A 23,769-nucleotide genomic window follows, 5' to 3' on the forward strand; every position below is an offset into this window, starting at 1 on the left:
GGGGGGTACGGCAGTCTTTTCTGTCTTGCTGTGTCTAGGGCGCGGCAGGCAGCTCGAACGTAGAGGATCCGGATCCTTCAAAAGGTGGCTTTCCATCCACCGGCCACCGGGTGGTGGAGGGAAACTGTCATTTTCTATTTTCTTTTTATGAAATCTTCAGATTTGACCTTCACACCCTTTGTGCTTAGAGCTTCAAAGAGGCAGGGTGAAGAAGCCATGACTGTTCACGAATATAAAAGAAGAAGAAGAAGATATCTATATATTAGTAAGGAGGACGAGGAAACAAGGAAGATCAGGATTTGGTGTTCCATCGTCTCACTCTTAGATCTTGTAGAACTTAATTTATCTGCTCTCTCTCTCTCTCGGCCATGTCTGCGGCAGCAACTTTGGTTTCAAGCTCGACTCTCAACTCTCTCGCACAATTTAGAAAAACGAGGAAGAAGATTCTTGAGAATACCGTTTCAACTTTCAGAAGTTCCTCAAGTCCTCTCACTGTAATCTTTCTCAGAAACTCATATGGATACAAGAGAAATTCAATCTCCATCACCAGGATCAAACGTCTTTCACCTGTCATGCAATGGCAGGATTGCTCGTAAGGTTTTCTTCTTCGCATCCATTAAAGAAATGTATATTTCAACCAATGATTCTCAAACCGTCTGGAATCGAATGGATGCTAAAAACTGTTGTTTGAGATCAGAACTGGAACTAGTCCTGTCTTAATGCTTTCGGCGTTTGCCCATTTGCATTCTAAGGACCCACTGGCTTAGGTTCCATGGAATAGTCAAAGCCCTCTCCTACAATCTTTTCCTTTCTATGTTAGTCATAGAAGGGACTCCTGAATCACCATCAGGAGAGCCACTTGATTCTAGAAGTGACCTTGTATGCTTTCTGATTCACTCGAAGAAGCTTATGCCTTTCGTTAAATTCCTAACATGTTTGTGTGGTGCTGACTTGTGAAGATTTACAAAATTATATTGCTGGGCCAAGATTCCTTTGTAAAAAATTCTGCTTTCATTTGGTTTTTTAGCCAATATTTCTTTATAATTCTCTTCATTTATCAATGTAGCTGTATGGCTTCCATTTTTTCACTTTTTTGGTCCAAGAATGTTCTTGCAGTTAGACCCTTACCACTTAAGAACTGGTTGCAAGATCTCAGATGTCTTGTATTATGGAATTTCTTTTGCCCTCAAATGGCATTCATCCTATGGGTTAGCAACTTTGCATCCATTTTTGGTCCCATGCTTTCCGACTTACTACTGTCAGCCACAAAAATTTGAATGCAGGGCTAAGATGGAAATTCATGTCCCCTGTTCTGTTGCCTATGATTGTTACTCTGATCGTGAATCCATTCCCCATTGGATGCCTTTCATATCATCTGTAAAGGTGTGTACAGTTATAAACTACGAGTATAACCTATGACTCTGCATGAAGGTTTTAGTTTCCTGCTTCCCCTTATTACTGAGATATATATTGAAAATCTGCAGCGATCTGTGAACCCTACATTTACAGCACAAAATGGATATATAGTTCACTATCTGTATTTATTATCTAAACTAATTTTTTTTTATTTTTGACCATCTAATACTTCAAAAATTCCTTTATACTGAATATGTAGTACCAATAATTGTTCATGCAGGTGCCTTTTTCAGATTTGTAAATCTCAGCCTCTTTTTGCTTTTTCTTTTTATTTAATAATTACACAATAATACGGTTTAGAATTTGTTGGGAGACATCTTCCTGACATTGGAGAAATGATTTGAAGCTCTTCTTTGTATGTGCAAGACTGATGCTTTGACCCCAAAACGCCACGCTATAATAAGTCCCATCGTCAATACACATGTATAAGTTTTAACATAATTCTTGTATTTGACATCTTATTTCCTCCCTTCATTTACCTAGTGGGGAACTAAACAGAGAGAAAGGGTGGGGCAATTAAATTATAGTTTTTCTTATCAAAAAGGCTCAAAATTTTAGTCTTGACTAGTTGGATCAGTTTATCTCCCTTGGACCCCCCCCCCCCCGCTCTTCTTTCCAAAAAAAAAGTTGATCTCCCTTGGATGGAAAGAGTAATGAGAACATGGAATCCAACTCCAAACAGAAATGGAGAAGATGCTGAATTTAAATTCCAGTCTTCAGAACTCCAAATCCCTTCAATCTTCTGACAGTGAGCTGATGTAGATCGAAGCACGAAGAAGAAAATAGCAGGGAATTTTTTTTTTCAGAAGTTACTGTTCACATGAACAGTAGACCATGTGTTAGTGTTCATGTGGTACTGTTCACATGGACAGTGCTGTGGCCCACCTTGACAGCTGGCTTAGAGGAGGATTTCTGAGATTCTTTTCAGTCTTCTAATTTCAGAATTAGAAGGTAGGCTTAAGTTTCTATTTTATGGGTTTTATGAATTAGTAGTTTCCTTTTCTAGATTTAATTAGTTTCTTAATTAGATTGGGATTGGGTTGCTTTGTAATTGGGTTATTATAAATAGAATTATGAGGCTGAGTAGAGGACAGAGATTGAAGAGAAAAGAGTTATGGTTGAAGCTGTTAGACGTGGCAACAGTGAGAGACCGTGGGTGAGAGGCCCTAGGTGAGAGGATGATGGGCTGAGAGAGCTGATCCTATCCCCCCCTTCTATATCCCTTTATTCTTCCTCTTATCCTTTTATGTTTCTTCTTTCATATGTAAACAGGAAAAAAAAAAAATCAAGAAGTTTCAATTATTGTGTTGATCATGGCTGCAATTGATCTCTACTGGTTTCCCTGGTTCGAGGTCAACTTTTGCATTAGAGGAATAACATATAGGGGCTCCCAAAACAGGGTTGTTTACTTTAAGGGGGGGTGGTTAGAATAGAGTTTTGGGAGGTATGGGTGTTAGACCTAGTCCACTTTAAAGTGAACTATAGAAGAGACTAATAGTTCTACAAACACTGATCCATACATTATTTCAGAGGAGGATCCAAATAGTATGCGTAAGAAAAGCCTGGGACTTTTACACCAAATCATGATTTGTGATGTAAATTGTAAGAACCAAGAACATTGTCATTTATTTTTTCTCTGGAATCTACAAGTTTACATCGTTCCATTGCTATCGGGCTTTTTACCCAATAGTCCAACATCTTGAATTATGAATAAAGCTTATATGAAGGTCTAAGGTATACCCATAGAAAAACACTCGTTTTGTAAAGCCACCATCAACTGGACCCTGTTATGTCTCCACAGCCATTGTAAAACCCTAGGTAACCGTACCTGTAAGAACCTTGTATACTCATCCATCTCAGTCCTGTTCATTTCCGTTAGCTATTAATAGTATCTATAACTTTGCATAGATGTTGATCATCATGAAAACTCAACAGGGAAAGCTGTAATCTTGGAATATGAATCTTTAGTTACTGTGGGCAATGTTAAAGAAAAGAACTGCCCTTTTTTTTTGGGAGGGGGGTTACTCCTTAATGTTCATAGTATGGAATGTGGATAGTATTACAGCTTGTAAGAGGCCATACAAACCACCTTTTTTTTTTGTGGGGGGATTTTTTTTTTGGGGGGGGGGGTGTGTTAGTCTTGTTTTATATCTGATAAAACTGATCTTGAAGCTGGCTCTGGTTGAACCTATTTAGATCATCCATAGAGTTCCAATTTTCAAAACTATGCTTTTCTTTACAATGCTTCACATGATCCTACATTGATCTTGCTTTCCTGTCCTCCATTTTTTCTATTTTATTTTATTTTTCTTCTGAATTTCTCAACTAACATGTATTGTAGATGAAAGAATGCATTTGTGTGTGTGTGTCGCGGGGGGGCAGGGGGGGGGGGGAGGTTGGCAGGGGTTGTGTTCCCCTTGGTTAGATTTACCATTGACATGCTTTTCAGGCAATGAAGCAAGAGCACAAAAGTCTCTACCATAACCTTGTTCAAACCACCTTTTTTTTTTTTTGTGGGGGGGATTGGGGGGGGGGGGGGGGTTAGTCTTGTTTTATATCTGATAAAACTGGTCTTGAAGCTGGCTCTGGTTGAACCTATTTAGATCATCCATACAGTTCCAATTTTCAAAACTATGCTTTTCTTTACAATGCTTCACATGATCTTACATTGATATTGCTTTCCTGTCCTCCATTTTTTGTATTTTATTTTATTTTTCTTCTGAATTTCTCAACTAACATGTATTGTAGATGAAAGAATGCATTTGTGTGTGTGTGTTGCGGGGGCGGGGGGGTTGGCAGTGGTTGTGTTCCCCTTGGTTAGATTTACCATTGACATGCTTTTCAGGCAATGAAGCAAGAGCACAAAAGTCTCTACCATAACCTTGTATCAAACAGACCAATAGTTAGATATTCTTTCTCCTTCCAACAGAAACCTGGAATGGTTTAATTTTGGGATATTCAAATGCATGTCAAATAACAATTCATTGGTGAATACTTGGGGCTCTTGGGGTTGCTGTGCCGAACACTCCTGGTCCATGTCCACAGGTCATGCGTTTCCAGTTCAATTGGCTCTGCATGTTTAATTTGAATGCTATGATTTTACTACAAAGGAATTTGTTGAGGTTTACTATGCCGACCTCCTAGGCATTGAAATTTTTTCCAGTTCAATACTTGCCACATGAACTCTATCTTAGTTTGACATGCCCATTGAATTTAAAATACATAAGATTATTGGTAATTTAACAATTTGGGAAGATCTGATGTCTCTGGTATTTTACAGATTGTAGAGGATAAGCCTGATCTGTCTCGCTGGTCATTTAAATATAAAGTATTCGGTCGTGATATTGAATTTTCTTGGCTTGCCCGGAATCTCCAGGTGAGTGCCATGTAACATCTTCTACTTGTTCTCCCTACAGCTGAGAATGTTATCCACATGCTTCAGCAATTGGTCTGTTTCAAAATAATGCTCTTTCAACTTCCTTGCAGCCTATACCTAATCAGAAAATCCACTGGCTATCTCTAGAAGGTCTTCCAAACAGGTATTAGAGAACACTTCCGAAGCTTGATCATAAGGCAAAACAACAAACCAAATAGCACCTCTCATTTCTTTTCTATTTCACTTCCCTCTTGTTACTCCTTTCTTAACCTGGTGTTTCTTCCTTTGTTTATTCTTCTATAAATTTTTGTATGCCATATGCATGCTACTATGCTATAATTGAGCATGTGGGGACATGCTTATTCAGCCTTCAGATTTTTTTCTACGTGATATGTATGGTGATTTGAGTTTTACTGGATTTACTCATGTTTCTTGATCAGCCTTTAAATTTTTATCTACTGACCCTTGAAATGGCAGGGGAGCTGTCAGATTTTACCCAAAAGGTCCTTCATCATGCATTGTAGACGTGAGTATGGTTTATAAATATTGGTATATTGGTTTCTACACTACTCTGTGCTTCTCTTCTCTCTCTCTCTCTCTCTCTCTCTCTAGTTCCTATATTAGGCCCACATGGTTGAATCATGCCAGCAAATCCAATTCATGCCCCATGCTGCAGCAGGACCAACAGGATCAATCATAATCAATTGAAATCTCTAGTATGTTGGGTTGATCCCTTTTCTCACCCATATAAAATGATGCGTCTCTTTTGGTTGTTGATAATGCCCAGGGGAAATTACTAGGGTATGCAGATCAACCAAACACTGCAGTCTTCCAATATACTCATCTCCTTTTTTGGGCTCATCAATTGGATCTGGCATGTATGACTTTACTGTGAGCGTAGTAAGGGAAACAGAGGAAGGAAACTACCATAAAATTCGTTTGCTGTTGTTTCCTCTTTCATTGGTTCAAATTTTATTAGAGATCCTAACTCTTGTGATTCTCAACTCAGCTTACTTTGTCATATGAAGTCCCACAAATTTTGATTCCGGTGTCATCGGTAAGTGTCTTTATAAATCACATTCAACTTACCACTATATATCTAAGATATTTGAATTGCTTTTTCATAGAGAACTTACATCTTGGTTGAACTAGAATAAATTGACAGAACTCAGTGTTTCCTTTTGTTCCAATTTTTCTCTAGGCACTGCAACCGTTTCTCAAAGGTTTGCTCCTGCGTGGTTTGGAGCGGTTTGCAAAGATTGCTAAAAGCCAACTTGACTTTACAAAGTTATAATGGGCACAACTGTGTACTTGAGTCCCAGAATAAATAATTATTCCATTGCTTCACCAATTCTCAAAACTCATCCCCCTCCCCCTTCTTCCCCTTCCGGGAAAAAATTTATTTGATGGATTATGTACATTTGCACACTCTGTAACCGGTTATACAGTTGTATGAATCTAACACTATGTGACTTCAATCTGCTATTACGTGCCCCAAAACATGTGCTGTGGGGATCTATTAGGAAACTAAATCCAACTTTTGATCTGAGACAAGAAGGAACTGAATTTCTAGGTCTCTTTAAGAGAGTTCAAGCTAGCCTCTGGTTAAACTAAGCTTGTGAGAAAAGAACTGAATCATTGCAAATGCAAGAACCTCTTTTCCTGTAGATCACTTCATCTTGAGACTTGTATCAGTAAGCCTGGATACAAAACAATATCATGAAATATGTCGTGGAATCCAAGAGAGAGTAATAATTGGCCGAGAAAGAGAGAGAAAGAGAACATCATGGTTGCCGATGATACTGGGTTTAAAGCAAGTGAAGTCAGCATCAAGCATTCGAGCACATACCTACAAAATATTTATTTTTACATTCCAAATCCGTTAGTCAACTCCTCTGTTTACCAAATCTTCGAGGCAACATCTTGTTCCACAGAAACATTTGAATGCTGCTTTACTTTCGAAGCTTTTTTGATATTTTATGGGAAAGTAAAGAAACTGGGTCGTCGTAGCCGACCTCTTTGGCTTGGCTTGGGAAAAGTTTAGCAGAGTTATCCACGGGAAAAGGAATTTGCATTTCCAACCATGTGAGGTTAGCTTGTAGATGTGAAGAAACTTTAGAGAAAGGTACATTTTTGGGAGCCCAGTTTTAGGTGAGCGAGTAGAAGAAAAACAAAAAAATTCCTTGCAACAAATGCAAAAATGGTCAACATTGCTGAACTGGTAATGGTGAAAAAAGCTATTAGACCTTAAATTACGAATGGCAGCTGAAAAATGAACTATATACATATACATGAAGAAGCTGAACAAAGCACAAACAGGCGGAAGGGTTGGACTCCATCCAATACATCACGCCCACCTCAATTTACCCAACAAACGTGAAAATAGAATAGTTTAGAGAACTACAAACAATGGCGATACTCTTTCCCAATCCACCTTCTAAATAAATATTTACAACAATCGTACGCAACAACACAAGTTATAATAAAACACAGCCCATAACCTGACCACCCCTAACCCGCTCCTACAAAACTGCTGGCTGCTTTTTCCTATCTGAAACAGCCTCAAAACAGAAATAAACCCTCTCCTCGCTGTGATGGTTTTAATGAAGATAAGTCACATTTACACAAGTTATGAAAAATCAGAACTACCAGTGCCAATTTCAATCCGAATCCATCGTAACCAGTATCTGTTCAGAATAGGACAAATCAATCATGGCTGATTCCTCCAATCCGAATCAACCGATCCAGATCCGATTTTTGAAACAATGCACTCAACAGTATCAGCTGCCATCCAGCAAGTTCCTCAGGCTACATAGAGCCTCCGCAGAGAGGCTGCAGCACTTCAATCTCCTTTGTCTTGGTGGAGATGGTTCCCTTTGATGGTCAGGCGAGGAAAAGCAAACAACAATCACAGTAAGGTTGTCAAAGGTGTTGAGACGGAGAGCTTCCATGACCAGGTCTCTCGCAGACTTCTCTGGGTCATCATGTCGGCGAAGTCCACGGCGCACAACGCTGACAGCATGTTGACTTGACATGACATCCCAGATGCCATCACACCCAATTATGAGGAACTCGTCATCTTCTGTAAGGACCACCTGCCTGAACTCCGGCTCCCCAATGAGAGGTGAGGAAGAACCCCGTGGTAACTTCATATCCCAATCTCCCAACGCCCGGGAGACAGATAGGACACCATTGAGATACCCATCATCAACAAACCCACCCAGCTCCTTCACACGCTTAAGTTCTGATGGATAGATGGGCTTGTGGTCTTGAGACATATCAATTGCTTCTCCTTTCCGGCAAAGGACTGCCCTGCAATCCCCAGCATTAGCTACTAGCAAAAGCCTGCGACAAGGAAGGAAAAAGGATCAGAGAAAGTCATATAAAGGCCAACATCACTACAGAAAATTCTTAAACACAAAGACTCCCTATTCCAAGTTAGCAGCTAAGACTAACCTTCCAAGGACAAGGGCAGTGAGTGCTGTTGTGCCAGATGAACTGCTAACAGTGCAGTCATCTGCCAACGCAAGGTCAGCTAGAAGGAATGCCTTGCGGAAGGAATTTTCAACTTCTTCTAAGAAAATATCATTAGCATCCTCTGATAACTCTGGGAAATCTGCTTCTTCAAAGAAGAACCTCATTGCATTCCTCCTCACATATGCCGCTGCATCAGGGCCTCCATGACCATCAAACACCTATATTACGATCCAGCTCAGTTAGTAACAGAACAAAAAGGAGTAAGTTGACACATGAACCCATAAAAGATCAGGCTATATTAATTACCCCATAAAAGGCACTTGGGTTAGGACATCTGATGAGTGACCCCAATTGTGTAGAAAGATCATCAATCCTTATATGTTCATCTTCCATGAATCTCCTAGGCCCAACGTCAGCAAAGCTACCTGAACGGATGGTTGGGACAAACTGAAGAATGGCAGATTCAACAGCATTATCTGAAATGGTGCCCAATGTCGTCGCATCCTGCAAAAATAAGGAAGTCAAAGATCAGTTATTCTCGCAGCTCAAAACCAAGTAAAAATGTAGTCTGTTCAAAGCACCTGAATAAGGGTGAGAACTCATCAAAAGAAGCAAATGGCAAAACTCTTATTGCTGACTATATAATCACAAGCGGAACAAATAATATCTCAGAACTCGATCAAACTGTAGCAAAGCTCTTGTAGGTAAAAAATAAATTGAATTACTGTTGAGATGTTGAGAGTTATAGAGTTATAGTTCCACATCAGTACAATCAGGTTCTTGGTGCCTTCATATACTTGAAGAGCTATCGCCACTTAATGCCTTATGGTATTGAATTGGATCCTCCAACATGATAACAGAGCCTAAGTCCTTTTTATCCTCCCCAAGTAGTCTTGTCCAAGTTTAGAGTCAGATATCGAAATCTACATCTGTTTGCCCATGTCCTTGGTGCCTTCATATAATTGAGGAACTATCTTCACTTAATGCCTTTAAGGTTTTGGGTTGGACTCTCCAACATTGACAGAGTAATGAACACAAATACTTGTACTTTACTAGAATTTTGCACTAGGAACAGGTAAAATTCTAATACTAATTTATCTTTTTTTTTGGGGGGGGGGGGGGAATCGGCAACCAAGAAGGTAAAGGAATCAAATATCATGAAGAAAGCTAACACACACACACACAAAACACAAAAAAAAAAAGACAATCCTTCCCCAACCCCCTAAAAAAAAAGAAAGAAGAAAGCATATATATATATATATATATATTTGGTTCAGCATCAGATTGAAGTCATTATTCGCTCTGAAACATGAGATATGATGTTGCTAATCGCAGTGAATTTATTTCATAGAGGGCATAAATTTACATACATAACAGAACCAGGTCCACAAGATGTAGTAAATTTCATTAAAAAAAAAAGTTAAGAGGGGGGAGCAGACTTTTTTGCTGTCAAGTGACACGCCAAAATTGTGCAATATTCTTCAAACTCTAAAGATATGATGATCCTATGTAAAACCTGTTCATAAATTTTGATGGATCATCCAGCACCAAGCTTTCTGAAGCAAAAATTCCTTAAACAAAGCGAAAAAAAGTTCACATATAGTAATTCAGCTTCTAAAATTAATCAAGAATATCAAACATTCGAAAGTATAATTTAAGAAACTATAGAAAGAACAAACATGAAAAATCCTTCATCATCGTCTAACTTTCATCCTTAGTTCTTTAAAAAGAAAATCCAATCCTTGCTAAACGGCGTATTAAAAAAAACGAAGGCTATAGAATCGGACATCAAATCTCGCAGAACAACCACTAAAGGAAGAAAAAAAATAAGGAACTCACCCCTTCGGAGCGCGAAATGTCGGTGGAAACCGAATCCAGGGTACGAATTTGGTCAATTAAAGGAGGCGAAGGTGGAGAGACGACGACGATATCATCAATCTTCTGAATATTGCTTCCCTTCGCGATTCGGTACTGAACATCCAAAACAGAAATGCTTTGGTGACAAACAACCTCTGCTCCTGCTACCATTTTTAATCCACGATCATCAGAAACAACAACAGACGAAAAAGTTCTTCGAAGTCCTTCCAGTGGACAAATCTCAACAGAATTCAGAATCGGATCTTTTGTTGTCGCAGAAAAATTAGGTTTTTAAAATCGTTTTAATGGATGAAAACAGAAATGAAATGTTTCGATAAGTTAGGGTTTCTTCTCTTCACAGTCTCTCTTTCGATTTTCGTTTTCTCGCCAAAGAAGTAAATCTAGATCAACTATGCTCGAACTTCAATTTATAGTTCCAGGATATGGAAAATGAACCCGGCCGTCACTAGAAGCTTTGGAAGTCTGACCGACACGTGGGATATTTTAGACCATTTGATTAAGAGACTTTCATATCACGAAACTTGTGATTGGTGCATGACCTTGCCACGTTGTTATTTCGATATTTCTTGGTTGACGCGTGAAGCGTGACTTTGACGAGGGGACACGGTTGGTTCGATCAAACTGACCAAAATACCCTTATCGGCACCTACCCAGTGCCGACGTTGTGTTTGACTTTGTCCCATTATATAATGAGGGTGTTTAGGGAATTAAATAATTTTTTAAGAAACGTAGGCACGTGGGAGAAAGCGGAAAAGTAAGCTATGGGTTTGTCAAGGAATCTTAGGGGTAATATTGGAATTGCACATCTTAATAGCCGATGGAAGGATCTGGATGATTTCTGCTTTCACACCTTCTTACGTCTGCTTACGTCACTATTTTATTAGTGGTCCATGAATGGGATTCCTCTTACCTTGTGACTTAAAATACCCTGTTATCATATAAAATTACAATTAATTTTTTTTTTTTTTTTGTTTTCCCAAGAGGAAAAGTGGATTCCATGCGGGTGGTGCTCAGATCTGAAAGAAGGTCCTAGTACAAGGACTTGAAGGTTATTTCATATGAAGGAAAGAATTTTCTAAGCAAACCAAGTAAGAGGGTGCACCAATGGGTTGCGATCAAACAAAATCAATCATAGAAGAGAAAGAAGGTCGAGATAGGCATAAAGGTGCTAACATATCTTACCCGAATGGCTCAAAGAATCATTTCTCATTCATACTATTGTTTATGGCAATGAAAGACAAATACCTCCACTATAGGCTAGTCCTTTGAGATGAAAATTTAACATGATATCAAAACTTATCTTAGATATTCATCTACATGTGAAGATAGTGTTGGATACCCATATCAACTTCGATGAGACTTAACTTTAGATGAATTAAAAAAAAATGATAAAGTTTTCCTCCACCCATGGAGGATGATTCACCTATCATTCTAGGGTTCACAAATCCCTCTTGAAGTTTTATTATATTCTGAAATACCCTCTCAATACTCGTTCCCATCCCTCAGTGAATGGAATCCCATTCACCGTGGGTGAAGGAAACTCAATCGAAAAAAGAATACAAAAGATATCCCAAACAAAAAAAGACCTAATTTTCGTTCACCTACAACGAAGAAGAAATCCCCTTACCATTGATTAGACTAGTGAGGGGTATTTACAGTGTTTTATAAAATATTTCTATAATTTAAATAGAAATTAATGTTAAAAATTATTATTAAAAAAATTACTTCAAAATGATTTCATTTCATAATTCATTTGAAAATAGGCATAGCCTAAAGAAAACCTTAAATTGATAAAAATGGTTTAAATAATTCTACAAGATACATTTACATAATTTATTTGAAAACAAGCATAGCCTAAAGAAAACCTTAAACTGATGAGATGAGATGGCTTATTAAATAACTCTACAAGAATCTTTAGTAGGTGATCATGAATACTTTGGATGTTTCTCCTTCAAGTTTGTTTTCAAGACCACGTGAGAAATAATTTTTTTTTTGGTATTTCCAAAGCATGAATAGGATGATTTAAATGATACTAAATAAATGATTTATAATAGTTGTGCTTTTCAGCTTAAATTATCAAAAAGAACTTTGGTAACGGAGCCAGTGCCACTTGATTGTCAACACCTGTTTAATCATCTATTGCTAATCATACAAAATATAAGAAGGGGGAATTCTTTATGATTTGTGATTTCTCAAGGCTTCTCAAATTGTGCCCTTGTGCCAAGTGGAAGAGGGATGTGATCATTGGACAGTTAGATACGTATAGAAAATAGTTTAAGTTTGTCACCTGTCAAATATCAGAACCAAATTCTTTGTAATTTGAGTTGAGAATTTATTTTTTACCATTTTTTTTTAATGTCTAATGGATTTTCAAAGCTTTATTTGTTACTTTGTCAATCTCTGTTTTTTTTAAATTTTAATTTGGGCATTGCTATTATATCAATTTCTTTTTTCTTTTTCTTTTTTTTTATTTGGGCATTGCTATTATGTCAGTTTTTTTTTGGGTAGAATGAATGTCTATTCAGCATAACAGATTACACTCATGTTACTCATAACAGGTGTTACGAAGAAACATGGATCGGAATTGAACCACATATTCTGATCCGAAAGAGTCTGAGCCCTCTTGGCAAGGGTATCTACTATCTACTATAGAGTTAACTTCACTTGGAATACATAAGAAAATACATTCATCAAATATATTATATATGTTGGGTTAAACTTAAGCTATAAGCATGGTTTCTTTGGCTTTACATTTTTAGAAATTTCAATTCCTTCTAATTTTCCACATAGCAAATATTTCAATAGCAAAGAAAAACCCAGTTTTTTTTTTTATCGAATCAATCATTTTGCGTATCAAATATATATTATTTGGAAAAGAGATCACCACCTGACACATGTTTGTGCAAAATGACCGTCGCATCGCCTGGAACCTCATAAATGACTAGGGGTGTGGCGGTTATTTTGCACACCCCTGTGTCAGGGCACAAGGGCGGCATGTCTGGCGCGACCAGATGGTGCTCTTTCTCCCAAATTATTTTTTAGGGAAAGAAGGTTGTCAGGGTTGCGAAGCCAATGGAGTGTGCACATAGGCATCCAATAGAGATGACGGGCTCACTAGATAGGGTGGTCATTTCAACCCTCCTTGTGTCTTAGCATAGATACCACTCGACTTGACAGCAATCCCTCGCCGATTATTTTTTCTGGCAAAGTATATCTAATCAAAGGCCTAGTTAGATAAGATTTGGTCAGTCCATAAATCTGCCATGTGGTATTGTGGTACACTGGATGGATCCAAAATTGTTGCATATATACTCTGTTCCTTGTTCACATGTCAGGTTTAATCGTGTCTTTTCCCATAAAAAAAAAATGTGTTAAACAACGATAATTCTTAAATAGTGATTACAATTTTTTATCACCAAAGTGGTAAGAAGCTGTAACATTCTTCTAATTTTTCTAGTCTTATACTAAAAAATTATTTACTATAGAGACAGAAAATATTTCCAAAAAATTCAATTATTCAATACGAATTTTATGTGAAATGATAAAATTTACCCTTTTACTGAAAAAAAACAATGTGTCATACCAGAAAGGGCAAAAAAATATAAGGTTACATCTCTTATTATAGATTGTAACTAACCTTGGTTACAATGAAACCTTCTCTTCAAATTATTAGGAGAGAATGCGAAATAGTGATTGGATTACCAAAGGTTCATGAACATAGAGCCGTGGTCCTTCAATTTACGTAAACCTTTTAATTGGGTACATTTGCCTAGCCAATAGAAATACTAACAAGTGTCGTAGTTAATGGGACCCAGTTAGATATGTTTCAACCCAAGAGTGGAGGGGAGAAACCAAAAAAAAATCTCAACCACCACTTGTTCCATTTTGTAAATAAAGAGTTTGAATTGGTTAAGCAATTGATGAGTCCAGGAAACACCAACAACATGAACAGCCAATCCTTTTTAATTTAAATTTCCTGTAGTATCCGCGGGGCGGCGATGCACATCGACGGCACAATAGAGAGCATGCGTGCCATATGTGCCATCTGGCCTTTGCTTTCTTCGGTGTTTTCCTAATGTTTTAAAAAGCAAAAAAGATAATGAAGAGTTTATTTCGGATTTTGCACCCTTTATCACCAGTTATTAGGTAGGAATTAGAATGGGACCCAATCATAAACTAAAACTGGGAAATTATAGGAATATAGGATCAGTGGATCACCACGCCCTCATCATTATCCACTCTATTATTGCTGGATTCCAGTTTGCTTTACCTAATCAGGGTTACACACTTTGTTTGGACCCTTTCTGTCATTTCATTTTCCATCCAGAATCTTAGAGAGAGTTATCCTCTCAAGTGCGGTGCAATGCACCTTTAAAATGCAACCAACGATGATCAAGAGCATATTATTGGATTTTTATCGTCTCAAGTGCAGTGGTTATCGTCGGATGTACTTTGACTGTGCGTTGGACTGTGCACCACATTTGAAAGGATGAGAGAGAGAGAGTTTGGTGTTGCATTGGTAAGAGTTAGGGAGTGGAGTAAAAGGGTATCAAAAGGATCAAGGGATGTGATCTCAGAATAATTCACTAATAACAGATTGGTCGCTTGGTCTCTACACAAACGTCTGGGCCAATGGGTGAGCACAATTGGGTATCTACTTAGGGCGCAGAAGCATCATCGTATCTTACGGTGCTTTATGAGAGGACGTAGAAAACACCACCAAGTAGAGATCTTTTTCCCTAAATGGGTTAGTTTGTTTTGGTGTAAATTTATACTTGGAAATTTTCACTTCAAAAAATTTAACATGTAAAGTTGAAAAATATTCCAATGTTTGGTTTTTTATGAAAAAAAATATTGAAAAAGTTTCAACAATAAAATTTTATATTTAATAAGTAAAATTTACCAAGGAAAATTTTCCAGGTAAAATTTTATTCGGAGACAAATGGAAGAAAAATAGGGACAATTTCTTAGATCTATCGGATAAGAAAAGGAATTACAAAATCAGTGGGTATATAAATTAAGTGTAAATCCTCTGATTTTGTAATCATTTTTCTTATCTTGTAGATCTGGGAAATTATCCCATAGGAGAAAATTGGGTGTCCAATTAAGGGTGTAAAAAGTGAATCAAAACTGAAATCTACAGTTTAAATCAATTTGGTTTTGGTTTTGACTACTAATCTTTGGTTCGTTTAGGTTGTGGACCTAAAAATCGTCTGTTCCAAACCAACTAACCGAATAAACCAAAAACCATTAAACCAAATAGAAATCCAATGATTTGTAGATTTCATCTTTCTCAAATTAAACCGGATAACTGAAACGGACTAATATTTGTTTCGATTTGGAAAATGTTTGATATCAGTTTTATATGTATTTTCCACCAGCAAGCATTGTGAAATTAATGCGGATGGAGACTGATAGGCTTTTCTTCATTCAGTTTTTTACTATAATTGTGTTATCAATTGAAGGTTTATTCTCTCCAACCAAAGATTTCAGGTAAGACAGCTGACACAGTAGGAAGTATGAGGTTAGATCTCGTTCTAGCACTCATGACTCTCAAATCCTTAAGGTAGAAAAAAACCCTAATTTCAACAGGAAAGAACAACAAACAATGCAATTTCATTAAGGGTTATTTTCAAATGCCCCCTGAAAATGGTCAAACTTACAGTTGTCCTCCTAAACTTTTATTAATTCCCCATGCACCCCTACTTTCCAAACTAAGTACCACTATAGTCCCTGCTGTTAGACAGAGACGTTATAACATAACTGATCCTAGTTTTTGAACTTCGATGGAGCATTCTGCCCCTAGATAGGGTAAAATGATCAAAATGACCTTACCTGGAAAAAAAAAAAAAAAAAAAAAAAAAAACCTGCAACTTATCTTCTCCAAATCGTTTAGGGTTTGGGGAAGATGAGTTTTTGAACCTGCAACTCACCTGCAACCATGTAATGTCCCCACCTTCATATACACAGAGACGACTCCCCTCAGATCTGAAACCCAACAATCCGATCCCAAAAACCCCAGAATCGGCTTCCCTCGGATCTGTAAACCCAACAATCCTATCACAAAATCCCTAGAATCGACTCCTCTCAAATCTGAAAACTCAAGTGATTCAGTCTCAAAAGTCCTAGAAACCCTAGAATCGGTTCCCCTCAATCTGAAAAACCTAATGATCCGGTCCCAAAATCCCTAGATACCCTAGAATTGACTCCCCTCAGATTTAAAATACAACGACCTGATCTCAAAATTAGGAATCCTCTCCACCAAAAAGTATAATAGCTTTCCTAACTGGATCATAATAGTAATCCTCATAGATAAATTACAAAAACTGAATCCCAATCTTGCTCTCAGTTCTATTTGCCGTGAAGCAACTGAGAGACTCTTTGGCATATTTTTCCAATCTTGTCCTTCGTCAAAAAGAATATGGGTAGGTGGACCTTTGGGACTTGGAACAGAGTTTCTGCAAGGAAATAGTATTAAAGATGCTTTTTCAAACCTAATCACCGACCCATCTAAAGCAAAAGTGGATGCTTTTTCACTCCTTTCAATCTCTTCCCATCGGGACCTCTTCCTGTGTATGTGAAGGTGGGGACATTACATGGTTTCAAGGGATGATTGCAAATGGGTTGAAAGATACTTGCAACTCATCTTCCCCAAATCGATTTGGGGAAGATGAGTTGCAGGGTTTTTTTTTTTTTTTTTTTTTTTTCAAATAAGGGCATTTTTGTCATTCTATCCTATCAAGGGGCAGAATGATCCATCAATGTTAAAAAACTGGGCTTTGTTATAACATAACGGATCTGTCTAACGGGAGGGATTATAGTGGTACTTAGTTTGGAAAACAGAGGTGCACGTGGAATTAGTGAAAGTTTAAGGAGACAACTGTAAGTTTAGCCATTTTCAAAGGGGGCATTTGGAAATAACCCTTTTATTAATAAACTTCAAGATACTTCAGTTCGCCCAAAACGCCTCTTATAAGGAACTTGGATTACAAAAGGGAAAAAGAAAAATTTCTAAGGCATGGTAGACCCCTTAAACGTGTGAATTTGATCCTGAAACCGAAATTATGGCTCGCATAATTCCACCCAAGTGAAAAATTACAGCTCTTAGGAATTGTGCTGGCAAATTAGTACGTTCGACTTGATCAGGTGGACTTCTGCCGGTCATTGATTGGGGTATCGGTATCAAATCAAGGGTAAAATCATCTAAAAATAATAATAATAATGAAACCAAGGGTAACCGACCAATCTGGGCTGATCCGGATTGATAGCGGCAAAGACCGATACCCATATCTCAATCCTTGCTGCTGGTCCAAACGATCCAGAGATTCTTCAGAGATCATCTCTACATCACCAAAGGTCCAACCACAACAGAAGAGGCGCCTATCAAGGGGAAGAAACCTTCACACATATAACCCCAAGATCCTCCCAAAAGAAATTGATACATGCGGATTGGGCAGTGGGCAGTTTGAGTCCGAGACATTTGAGCTCCTGAAGTTATAAACTAGGCTGGGCCTTTGGCTTGGTTGAGCTCAGCTCATATGTGCATGGGTGGACAAGGGTCAATTTTATCATAGATTTCTCATCAACCTATGGATGGTTATGGAACCTCTATCAGACCACTGTGATGTTCACATCCACTTACCTGTAGATTCCTGTTCTCAGAGGTTAACCATTGGAAACAATTCAACTTTCATTGTTTACACTGTAACAGACCCTGTATGTACTAGACCTAAACGGTGAAGAGAGAATATGAACTGATAGTTCAGAAAGGAAGCATGAAATAAGAATCAATTAAAATGATCTTTGCACCTGATGGGGTTGGGGGATCTCTAGATGACCTGTTACAAGCGAAAGTCAACATCATGATTCATACTACAGTAGTACATAGTGTACAAAAATAGTAATCGGATAGTATGTCCATAAAAGAAGCATAAATCAAACAATTACACTTTCTGGGTAATTAAGATGGGTTGAATCAGAAGTGTACAATATTAGTAAAGCTCTTCAAACCTTGCCTGTGGAACTCCAGTTTCAGTTAATCTCTCACTTTAAAACTGGCTTGGATGGGTCCTAGTGAGAAAAGAGTGTCATTCAGTAGCATACGACGTCACTCCACATTTGAAGTCACTCACAGCAGAGAGGTTGATGTTGTACTTGCAGTTTCTCCCAAAGGCATAAAACCAGCCTTGGACCTTGATAATGGGCTAGAACATAATCTGATTCACATCCAGTATTGTAAAATCTATCATCATTGATGTAGTGCACTTCCTGGCCACTCTTCTTAAATTGTTCAATCCATATGCCCAATGCAACATCTTCTAGTTTAAAAAGCTTGAAAGCAACACAAGAAGAAAGAAAGTGTTAATGGACCAAGTATGAGGGTTCAAATATGGTAATCCTTGTCAAAAACTAAACCACGGATCCCATCTTTGGAACATCAAAACCCCAATCCCATCTTTGAAATTTCATTCATTGAAAATATTCTTATAGAGAATTTCAGGGGAATTATGGTCATGATTATATGGTGTCTCAACTTAAGAAATGTTGCCGTTCATTTATCGATTTACTTGTCCTTTTAGAAATTTGTACTGTTCCATTTAATTATCCGAATGAAAACTAACACAAGAAGGCAAACCAAAAGAAACATATGTAGGCTACAAACAAAGTTACATGCATAACTGCAAAGCTTAAACAGCATAACAGGCATGCTCCAAGCCTGTTCAGGCCTCGGTTAGGGATAATGCCAACTGTCTCTGCTTTTGAGAAACACTCTTCTCAAAATTCTCATCAAAACCGTGCTTATCGATCATATTTGAATCTGAAGCATTTGGGTGATGATTTTAAGATTAAGATAAAACAGCCAATGGTACTATATCAAATTATCAAGACTAGCAAAGATGCAACAAGTTGTTAATATTTCATAGAAAAACAAAACTATAAAGCCATGTAACAAGGTTCCAGGAAACTATGATACATCCAGAGTGAAGCATCTGCAGTAGTATGTTTTTCCTATTGTTATATAAATGATATTATTACCATAAGATGCCCTTCTTGGTGGCCTTGAACAATGAATTTTGCAATGTCTCGAGAAATAATATATCCCGGACCATGAGCCCAGGGGGGGTATGAAGCATGTGGCCACTCCTGCACAATCGAACCCTCATTAAAGTGGAACTTCTATTTAATTCAAATCCGAAAGTTTCTCTTTTTGAAAGTGAAAAGCTTAAAATTGATACCTCCACATTGATGTACCATTTGCTGTCTCTGTCTCTTTGAGGTTCTGAATCAAAGGATATACGACCATACAAGAGACCATTAGAGACCTTTCCTTCAAGACTAGAGAGAACTTCATCAATCCTAACAAAAGCATCGTCATCGGTTTTCATTATATATTTAGCAGGAAGAATTTTAATCTGCAAAGACATAAGGAGAATGCTATTACCTGACAAAGGAGGAAAAAAAGTAAATATTGCATGATTGAAGAGAAATATATAGCAAGTACAAAGGCATCATATGTACATACACAGTACAAAGGCATCATGTGTACATACACATGAAAATACAGAGGCCTCTAACCTGATTAGGTCCACTAAAAGATATCTACAACAGAAATCTGAGAATGTCTTCCTTGAATATGTCAGATGATCTAAACTATTCAACTTTACTCAAATTTGATGGTCGAAAAAAGACTCAATATTACAGGAAATAAGTCAATAACTGTACAGATCAGACAGCCAAAATTATCTAACTATGCTGATTTTTGGTCATGGAGATTTCCATGCAACAACAGTCCCAACTAGGGGTGAAGTTGCCCAATGTACTTGAAATTTAGGTCTTTGTGGGCAGCCCCATAAACACCCAAATTCCAAACCCCATATCTGCACCTTATGTGGAGTTCCTATTTCTGAGTTTTAGGAAATTATAAAACTAACAAAAAATATGAAAGTTAAAAAATCAACTCAGATGAATATTGACCCTTTAAAAACATAAATTCACTTTTTTTTTTAACTTCAAACGGAAGTGTCACCCATTTAGCTAAAATTTGAATGACATACCCCCAGGATGCAAATAGCAATGGTTTTCAAGGTGATCAGACTATAATAATCAACAAATGGCACCAGCTGGATATCTCCAAAGAATTGAGATTCTCTCCACAGCTTGATGTTGACTTGCTTATTCTTCTGCTGCAGATTTGGAAAGCATGAAGTCGTCAGTTCAACAGCTTTTCTGATAAAACAAAAATAGAATGTTGGTTGCAAAAGCATCACAAGTATATTGATCCAGGCGAAGTCAGATTGACTCCATAAATAATGGACAGACTCATACCAAAGCTTTCTCTTCTCAGTCCATAAATAACCAGTGGAAGTAAAGAAAAAGCAATGTAAAATTCTTTCTGATAAAGATCAGGAGAAACTGTAGCTACTGAGGAAAGACCATAGGTCTCTCTTTTCGCTGCATAAATGACTAACAGAAGTGGAGAATGATGACAGCCTATAATTGTCTATGGTAAAGATCAGGAGAAATTGTAGATATTGAAGGAAATCTTTTTATCAAGTAAACAACTGGGTTTAAAAGTTCCATTTATTGCAGATCCAAATCTTAATCTAGTACCTTGAACTATTCAACAATCTGAAGTACATCAAGCTCTCTTGAACTGCAATGTATCACTTACAAGACCAACAAAAAAGCGGACAGCCACATCCCCAGAACGTACAGCTTTGTACTGCATCCAAGACCTTCTCAATGCCATTCGGCGCTCAAAATTATTTCCAGTTGAGAAAACTCCAACCAAAAGTTTAAGCCTTTTCTTAGAGACTGGAGGAGCTTTCAGGTCCTCAGCATCACCAATTACATCCAGATCTTCAGAAACAGGTAAACCATTAGCTAGCGCAGATAAGAGACTTAAACCACCAGCCACTTTGACTCCACTAACCAACCATGGTTCAAATTTCTGCAGTGGAAGAGATAAAATCAATCATAAGGAAAACAAATCCTAAAACTGCAGAATTCTAATGTATGCACCAGCCTTGTCACTTGATCTATGATTAGACATACATGCGTCACCTACCTCCCTGTATGCAAAAGATGTTTCATGCCTTCCATTCACAGTCATATGGAATCCTTCTGAACCAACCCAAACTGTGGCAGTAAATGGATTTCCTTCGACAAATGGGAAGTTAACAACGCTTATCTGGGAAGTCCCCTCAGAAGCATTTGTTCTCTTGCTACTATTAGGCTGAATCCCACCAAGGTTCTCCCCAACCACAGTTCTTATGATTTGTTCATTGCATCGAACGAGTCCATCAACTGTTAGATGTCAGCCAAGATTAGTTAAAGAACTTCCATTGAAAGGAATATAATACCCTATCCAGTAAAAATCAAGAAGCAATAAAGAAGACATATAAACAACAGGTTTAGAATTTGTCATGTTTTGCTTAAAATATACTCAAAATCTACTGGTTATGGAAGAGACAGAAAGTAAACCATAGAGTACTAATGTGGTTATCGAGGCATTTGCATTTTTAGGGTCATGCCAACCAAAACATTTGCATCTGTATCCTTTAATTAACAAATGTATGAGCACTTCCTGCAGTATTTAGATACTTTGGGCCCAACAAGACAATATTAACTTCATAGTGTCATGAGAGTAGATGGGCTTGGGAATAAGGTATTCCAATGAAAAAACGACAATTGGTGTCATGGAGGATTTCACTTATTGGGGGACCATATAATTGATCCGCATTGAGTATCCCACTTGGTCAAGAGTACAATTCAATTAAATTCAAGCAACCAACTGATGTAGAGTGTTTCCCTGAGTTTTCAGTATATATTTAACCTTTTAGAAAAACAAGAAGATTGGATGTGATGCAATTGTCTTGACTGAGTTAACTTCTTTACTGAGAAGAGTTTCTTGTTTGTAACAAGTCACCCACTCTAAATTTCTATATTCAACATTCCAGTATTCGTAAGGGAAGTTAGCTACTTAGAAACAAAACTAGTGATTAAAAAATGTTATACACCTCATACAAATTATTACAAATAACATAAAACTGAAGGGCTCCAGAGAATAAGCAGTAGCGGGAAATGAAATGCCAAACCTTTCAGGTTACTAGTGGAACCACGAGCAGGACATCTTTCTTCTTTGCCCCACCCCGACTCGGTACTCCACATATTCTGAACTATGACTGGATCTTCTATCAGTTTATTCCCTGGCAAAGTAACATTATAGTGCAATATAATAGGAGGCTTAGGCTCCCCTTTAAGTTGTGAACCTATAAGTTCAATTTGAAAGCCCCCACGATGTACATCAGGAATGCCAATCACTGTAATGGAAGAACCATCGACGAGCCCACAAGGAAAATTGAGGACAACTCCATCACTAGATATTGTATTATCCAACATACTTACAGAGAAAGGACAGTTCTCATTTTCAGCATCACATCTGGGTTCGCTACTATTCATAAACCTGAAAGACTTCTCGTCAATAGTGGCCAACAATTCCTTCCAAGCATTGGAAGCTTCTTTGACCCCTTGAGCTGTTTCAGGCAAAGAATCTGACCTAGCTAATAGGAAGCGCATCTGAGCCCATACAACCATGAACCTGGATTCCTCTACTGAAAAATTCGTCGGGGAGTAAAGATCACTCAGTCCTTCAACGTTAATAAGGTTAGGCCTCTTCAGACGATTTCGTATTTCCTGCTTTTGCGAAGGCTTAATGGCACCTTTGTCTTCTAAATGAGAACTATTGGTTGGATGGTTTCTAAAAAAACTATAGGCAGAGTGCTTCTGTGACTGATTTTCCATTAGGCTGTACCGAAGAACCAAAACCATAGCGAGTACGATGATCAAAATGCCTCCAGACCACTTCTTCATGATCAACTCTCTTGAATCAAATACTTACTGAGCATGCCAACTACAGCTTCCCCCGCGAAGGTAACTAAATTGTCTTCTTCAATTCCCTCCAGAACGAAACAAGCCCGGTATATGCTTCCAAAAGGGAAACAAAAACAGAGAAGATCTGGATCCCTCTGTGTTTAGAGCTATCAGGAAAAGAAGGAAAAAGGTGAAAGTAAAATGAAGTAACACAACGGCAACAAATGATAAAGATATACCCACCTCACGAAGAAAAAAAAGGTCTTTACTCTATGGTGAACGACCATGAGAGTGACAGACGAAAATTTGAAATCTAGGCCATCGAGACAGAAGCTCTCCAAGCTTCGAGATCCTGCCAATGTTGCTAGAAGAATTAATCTCAAAGATTTCTTAACACTAAACCGACCTTTGAAATCTGAGAGCAGTAGAGAAGTAGAAGCCTTCAAGCTCTTCTTCTTCTTCTTCGTCTTCTGCTTCTCCCACTAACTCTAGTAATGTCGATCCCTGCAACTTTTTGGGATTCGGTGCACCGCCATTACTTCATCGTCTACTGCTCACTAACTACTGCTGTTCCACTTCCACTTCCACCACTGCGAAGCAGCTTACTACTGTATAAGCCTACTAGGATACGCTCCGAGTGTCATGCGCACCCGTGTCTTATGGCAACTTTTTTGGATACTCGCCGGAAAGAGATCTCAGCATCTCTCGAATAATTTGTGCAAGCATTTACCCGGCAACGGCGCATTTGG

General features: G+C 38.0%; 3 protein-coding genes across 4 annotated transcripts; 1 reads left to right on the forward strand and 2 right to left on the reverse strand.

Annotated features, from left to right (window-relative positions):
* Window positions 1-355: 355 nt before the first annotated feature.
* On the forward strand, window positions 356-6,162 carry LOC122670889. Of its 2 annotated transcripts, XM_043867908.1 has the most exons (7): window positions 356-592; window positions 1,284-1,383; window positions 4,697-4,792; window positions 4,903-4,955; window positions 5,270-5,318; window positions 5,802-5,849; window positions 5,994-6,162. In XM_043867908.1, the coding sequence occupies exons 1-7, from the start codon at window positions 369-371 to the stop codon at window positions 6,084-6,086; spliced, it is 663 nt and encodes a 220-aa protein (XP_043723843.1). In that variant the 5' UTR covers window positions 356-368; the 3' UTR covers window positions 6,087-6,162. The 2 variants fall into 2 exon arrangements, with proteins under 2 accessions (XP_043723843.1, XP_043723844.1); XM_043867909.1 differs by lacking the exon at window positions 5,802-5,849.
* Window positions 6,163-7,049: 887 nt separating this feature from the next.
* Window positions 7,050-10,499, reverse strand: LOC122670885 (probable protein phosphatase 2C 49). The gene is made up of 5 exons (XM_043867905.1): window positions 10,109-10,499; window positions 8,576-8,773; window positions 8,249-8,487; window positions 7,564-8,137; window positions 7,050-7,418 (listed from the first exon to the last, which is right to left on the reverse strand). The coding sequence occupies exons 1-4, from the start codon at window positions 10,295-10,297 to the stop codon at window positions 7,573-7,575; spliced, it is 1,191 nt and encodes a 396-aa protein (XP_043723840.1). The 5' UTR covers window positions 10,298-10,499; the 3' UTR covers window positions 7,050-7,418; window positions 7,564-7,572.
* A 7,424-nt stretch (window positions 10,500-17,923) lies between these two features.
* Window positions 17,924-23,691, reverse strand: LOC122670883 (hydroxyproline O-galactosyltransferase GALT3). The gene is made up of 8 exons (XM_043867903.1): window positions 23,427-23,691; window positions 22,246-23,187; window positions 21,216-21,454; window positions 20,820-21,098; window positions 20,203-20,331; window positions 19,384-19,560; window positions 19,184-19,291; window positions 17,924-18,478 (listed from the first exon to the last, which is right to left on the reverse strand). The coding sequence occupies exons 2-8, from the start codon at window positions 23,018-23,020 to the stop codon at window positions 18,272-18,274; spliced, it is 1,914 nt and encodes a 637-aa protein (XP_043723838.1). The 5' UTR covers window positions 23,021-23,187; window positions 23,427-23,691; the 3' UTR covers window positions 17,924-18,271.
* Between the last annotated feature and the right edge of the window lie 78 nt (window positions 23,692-23,769).

Source organism: Telopea speciosissima, chromosome 8 (assembly GCF_018873765.1).
Source record: "Telopea speciosissima isolate NSW1024214 ecotype Mountain lineage chromosome 8, Tspe_v1, whole genome shotgun sequence".
Taxonomy (NCBI): Eukaryota; Viridiplantae; Streptophyta; class Magnoliopsida; order Proteales; family Proteaceae; genus Telopea; species Telopea speciosissima.

What these genes read in the sequence shown, in the direction of transcription:
- LOC122670885 (XM_043867905.1), bottom strand. Translation starts at nt 10,297, where the DNA reads ATGGTAGCAGGAGCAGAGGTTGTTTGTCACCAAAGCATTTCTGTTTTG. An exon ending in ACCCAAGTGCCTTTTATGGG is followed by an intron (nt 8,488 to 8,575) that starts GTAATTAATATA and finishes ATCGTAATATAG; the next exon opens with GTGTTTGATGGTCATGGAGG. An exon ending in ACTGCCCTTGTCCTTGGAAG is followed by an intron (nt 8,138 to 8,248) that starts GTTAGTCTTAGC and finishes TCCTTGTCGCAG; the next exon opens with GCTTTTGCTAGTAGCTAATG.
- LOC122670889 (XM_043867908.1), top strand. Translation starts at nt 369, where the DNA reads ATGTCTGCGGCAGCAACTTTGGTTTCAAGCTCGACTCTCAACTCTCTC. An exon ending in ATGCAATGGCAGGATTGCTC is followed by an intron (nt 593 to 1,283) that starts GTAAGGTTTTCT and finishes ATTTGAATGCAG; the next exon opens with GGCTAAGATGGAAATTCATG. An exon ending in CTTCATCATGCATTGTAGAC is followed by an intron (nt 5,319 to 5,801) that starts GTGAGTATGGTT and finishes TTCTCAACTCAG; the next exon opens with CTTACTTTGTCATATGAAGT.
- LOC122670883 (XM_043867903.1), bottom strand. Translation starts at nt 23,020, where the DNA reads ATGAAGAAGTGGTCTGGAGGCATTTTGATCATCGTACTCGCTATGGTT. An exon ending in TCCGCTTTTTTGTTGGTCTT is followed by an intron (nt 20,332 to 20,819) that starts GTAAGTGATACA and finishes CCAAATCTGCAG; the next exon opens with CAGAAGAATAAGCAAGTCAA. An exon ending in ACCAAGAAGGGCATCTTATG is followed by an intron (nt 18,479 to 19,183) that starts GTAATAATATCA and finishes GTTGCTTTCAAG; the next exon opens with CTTTTTAAACTAGAAGATGT.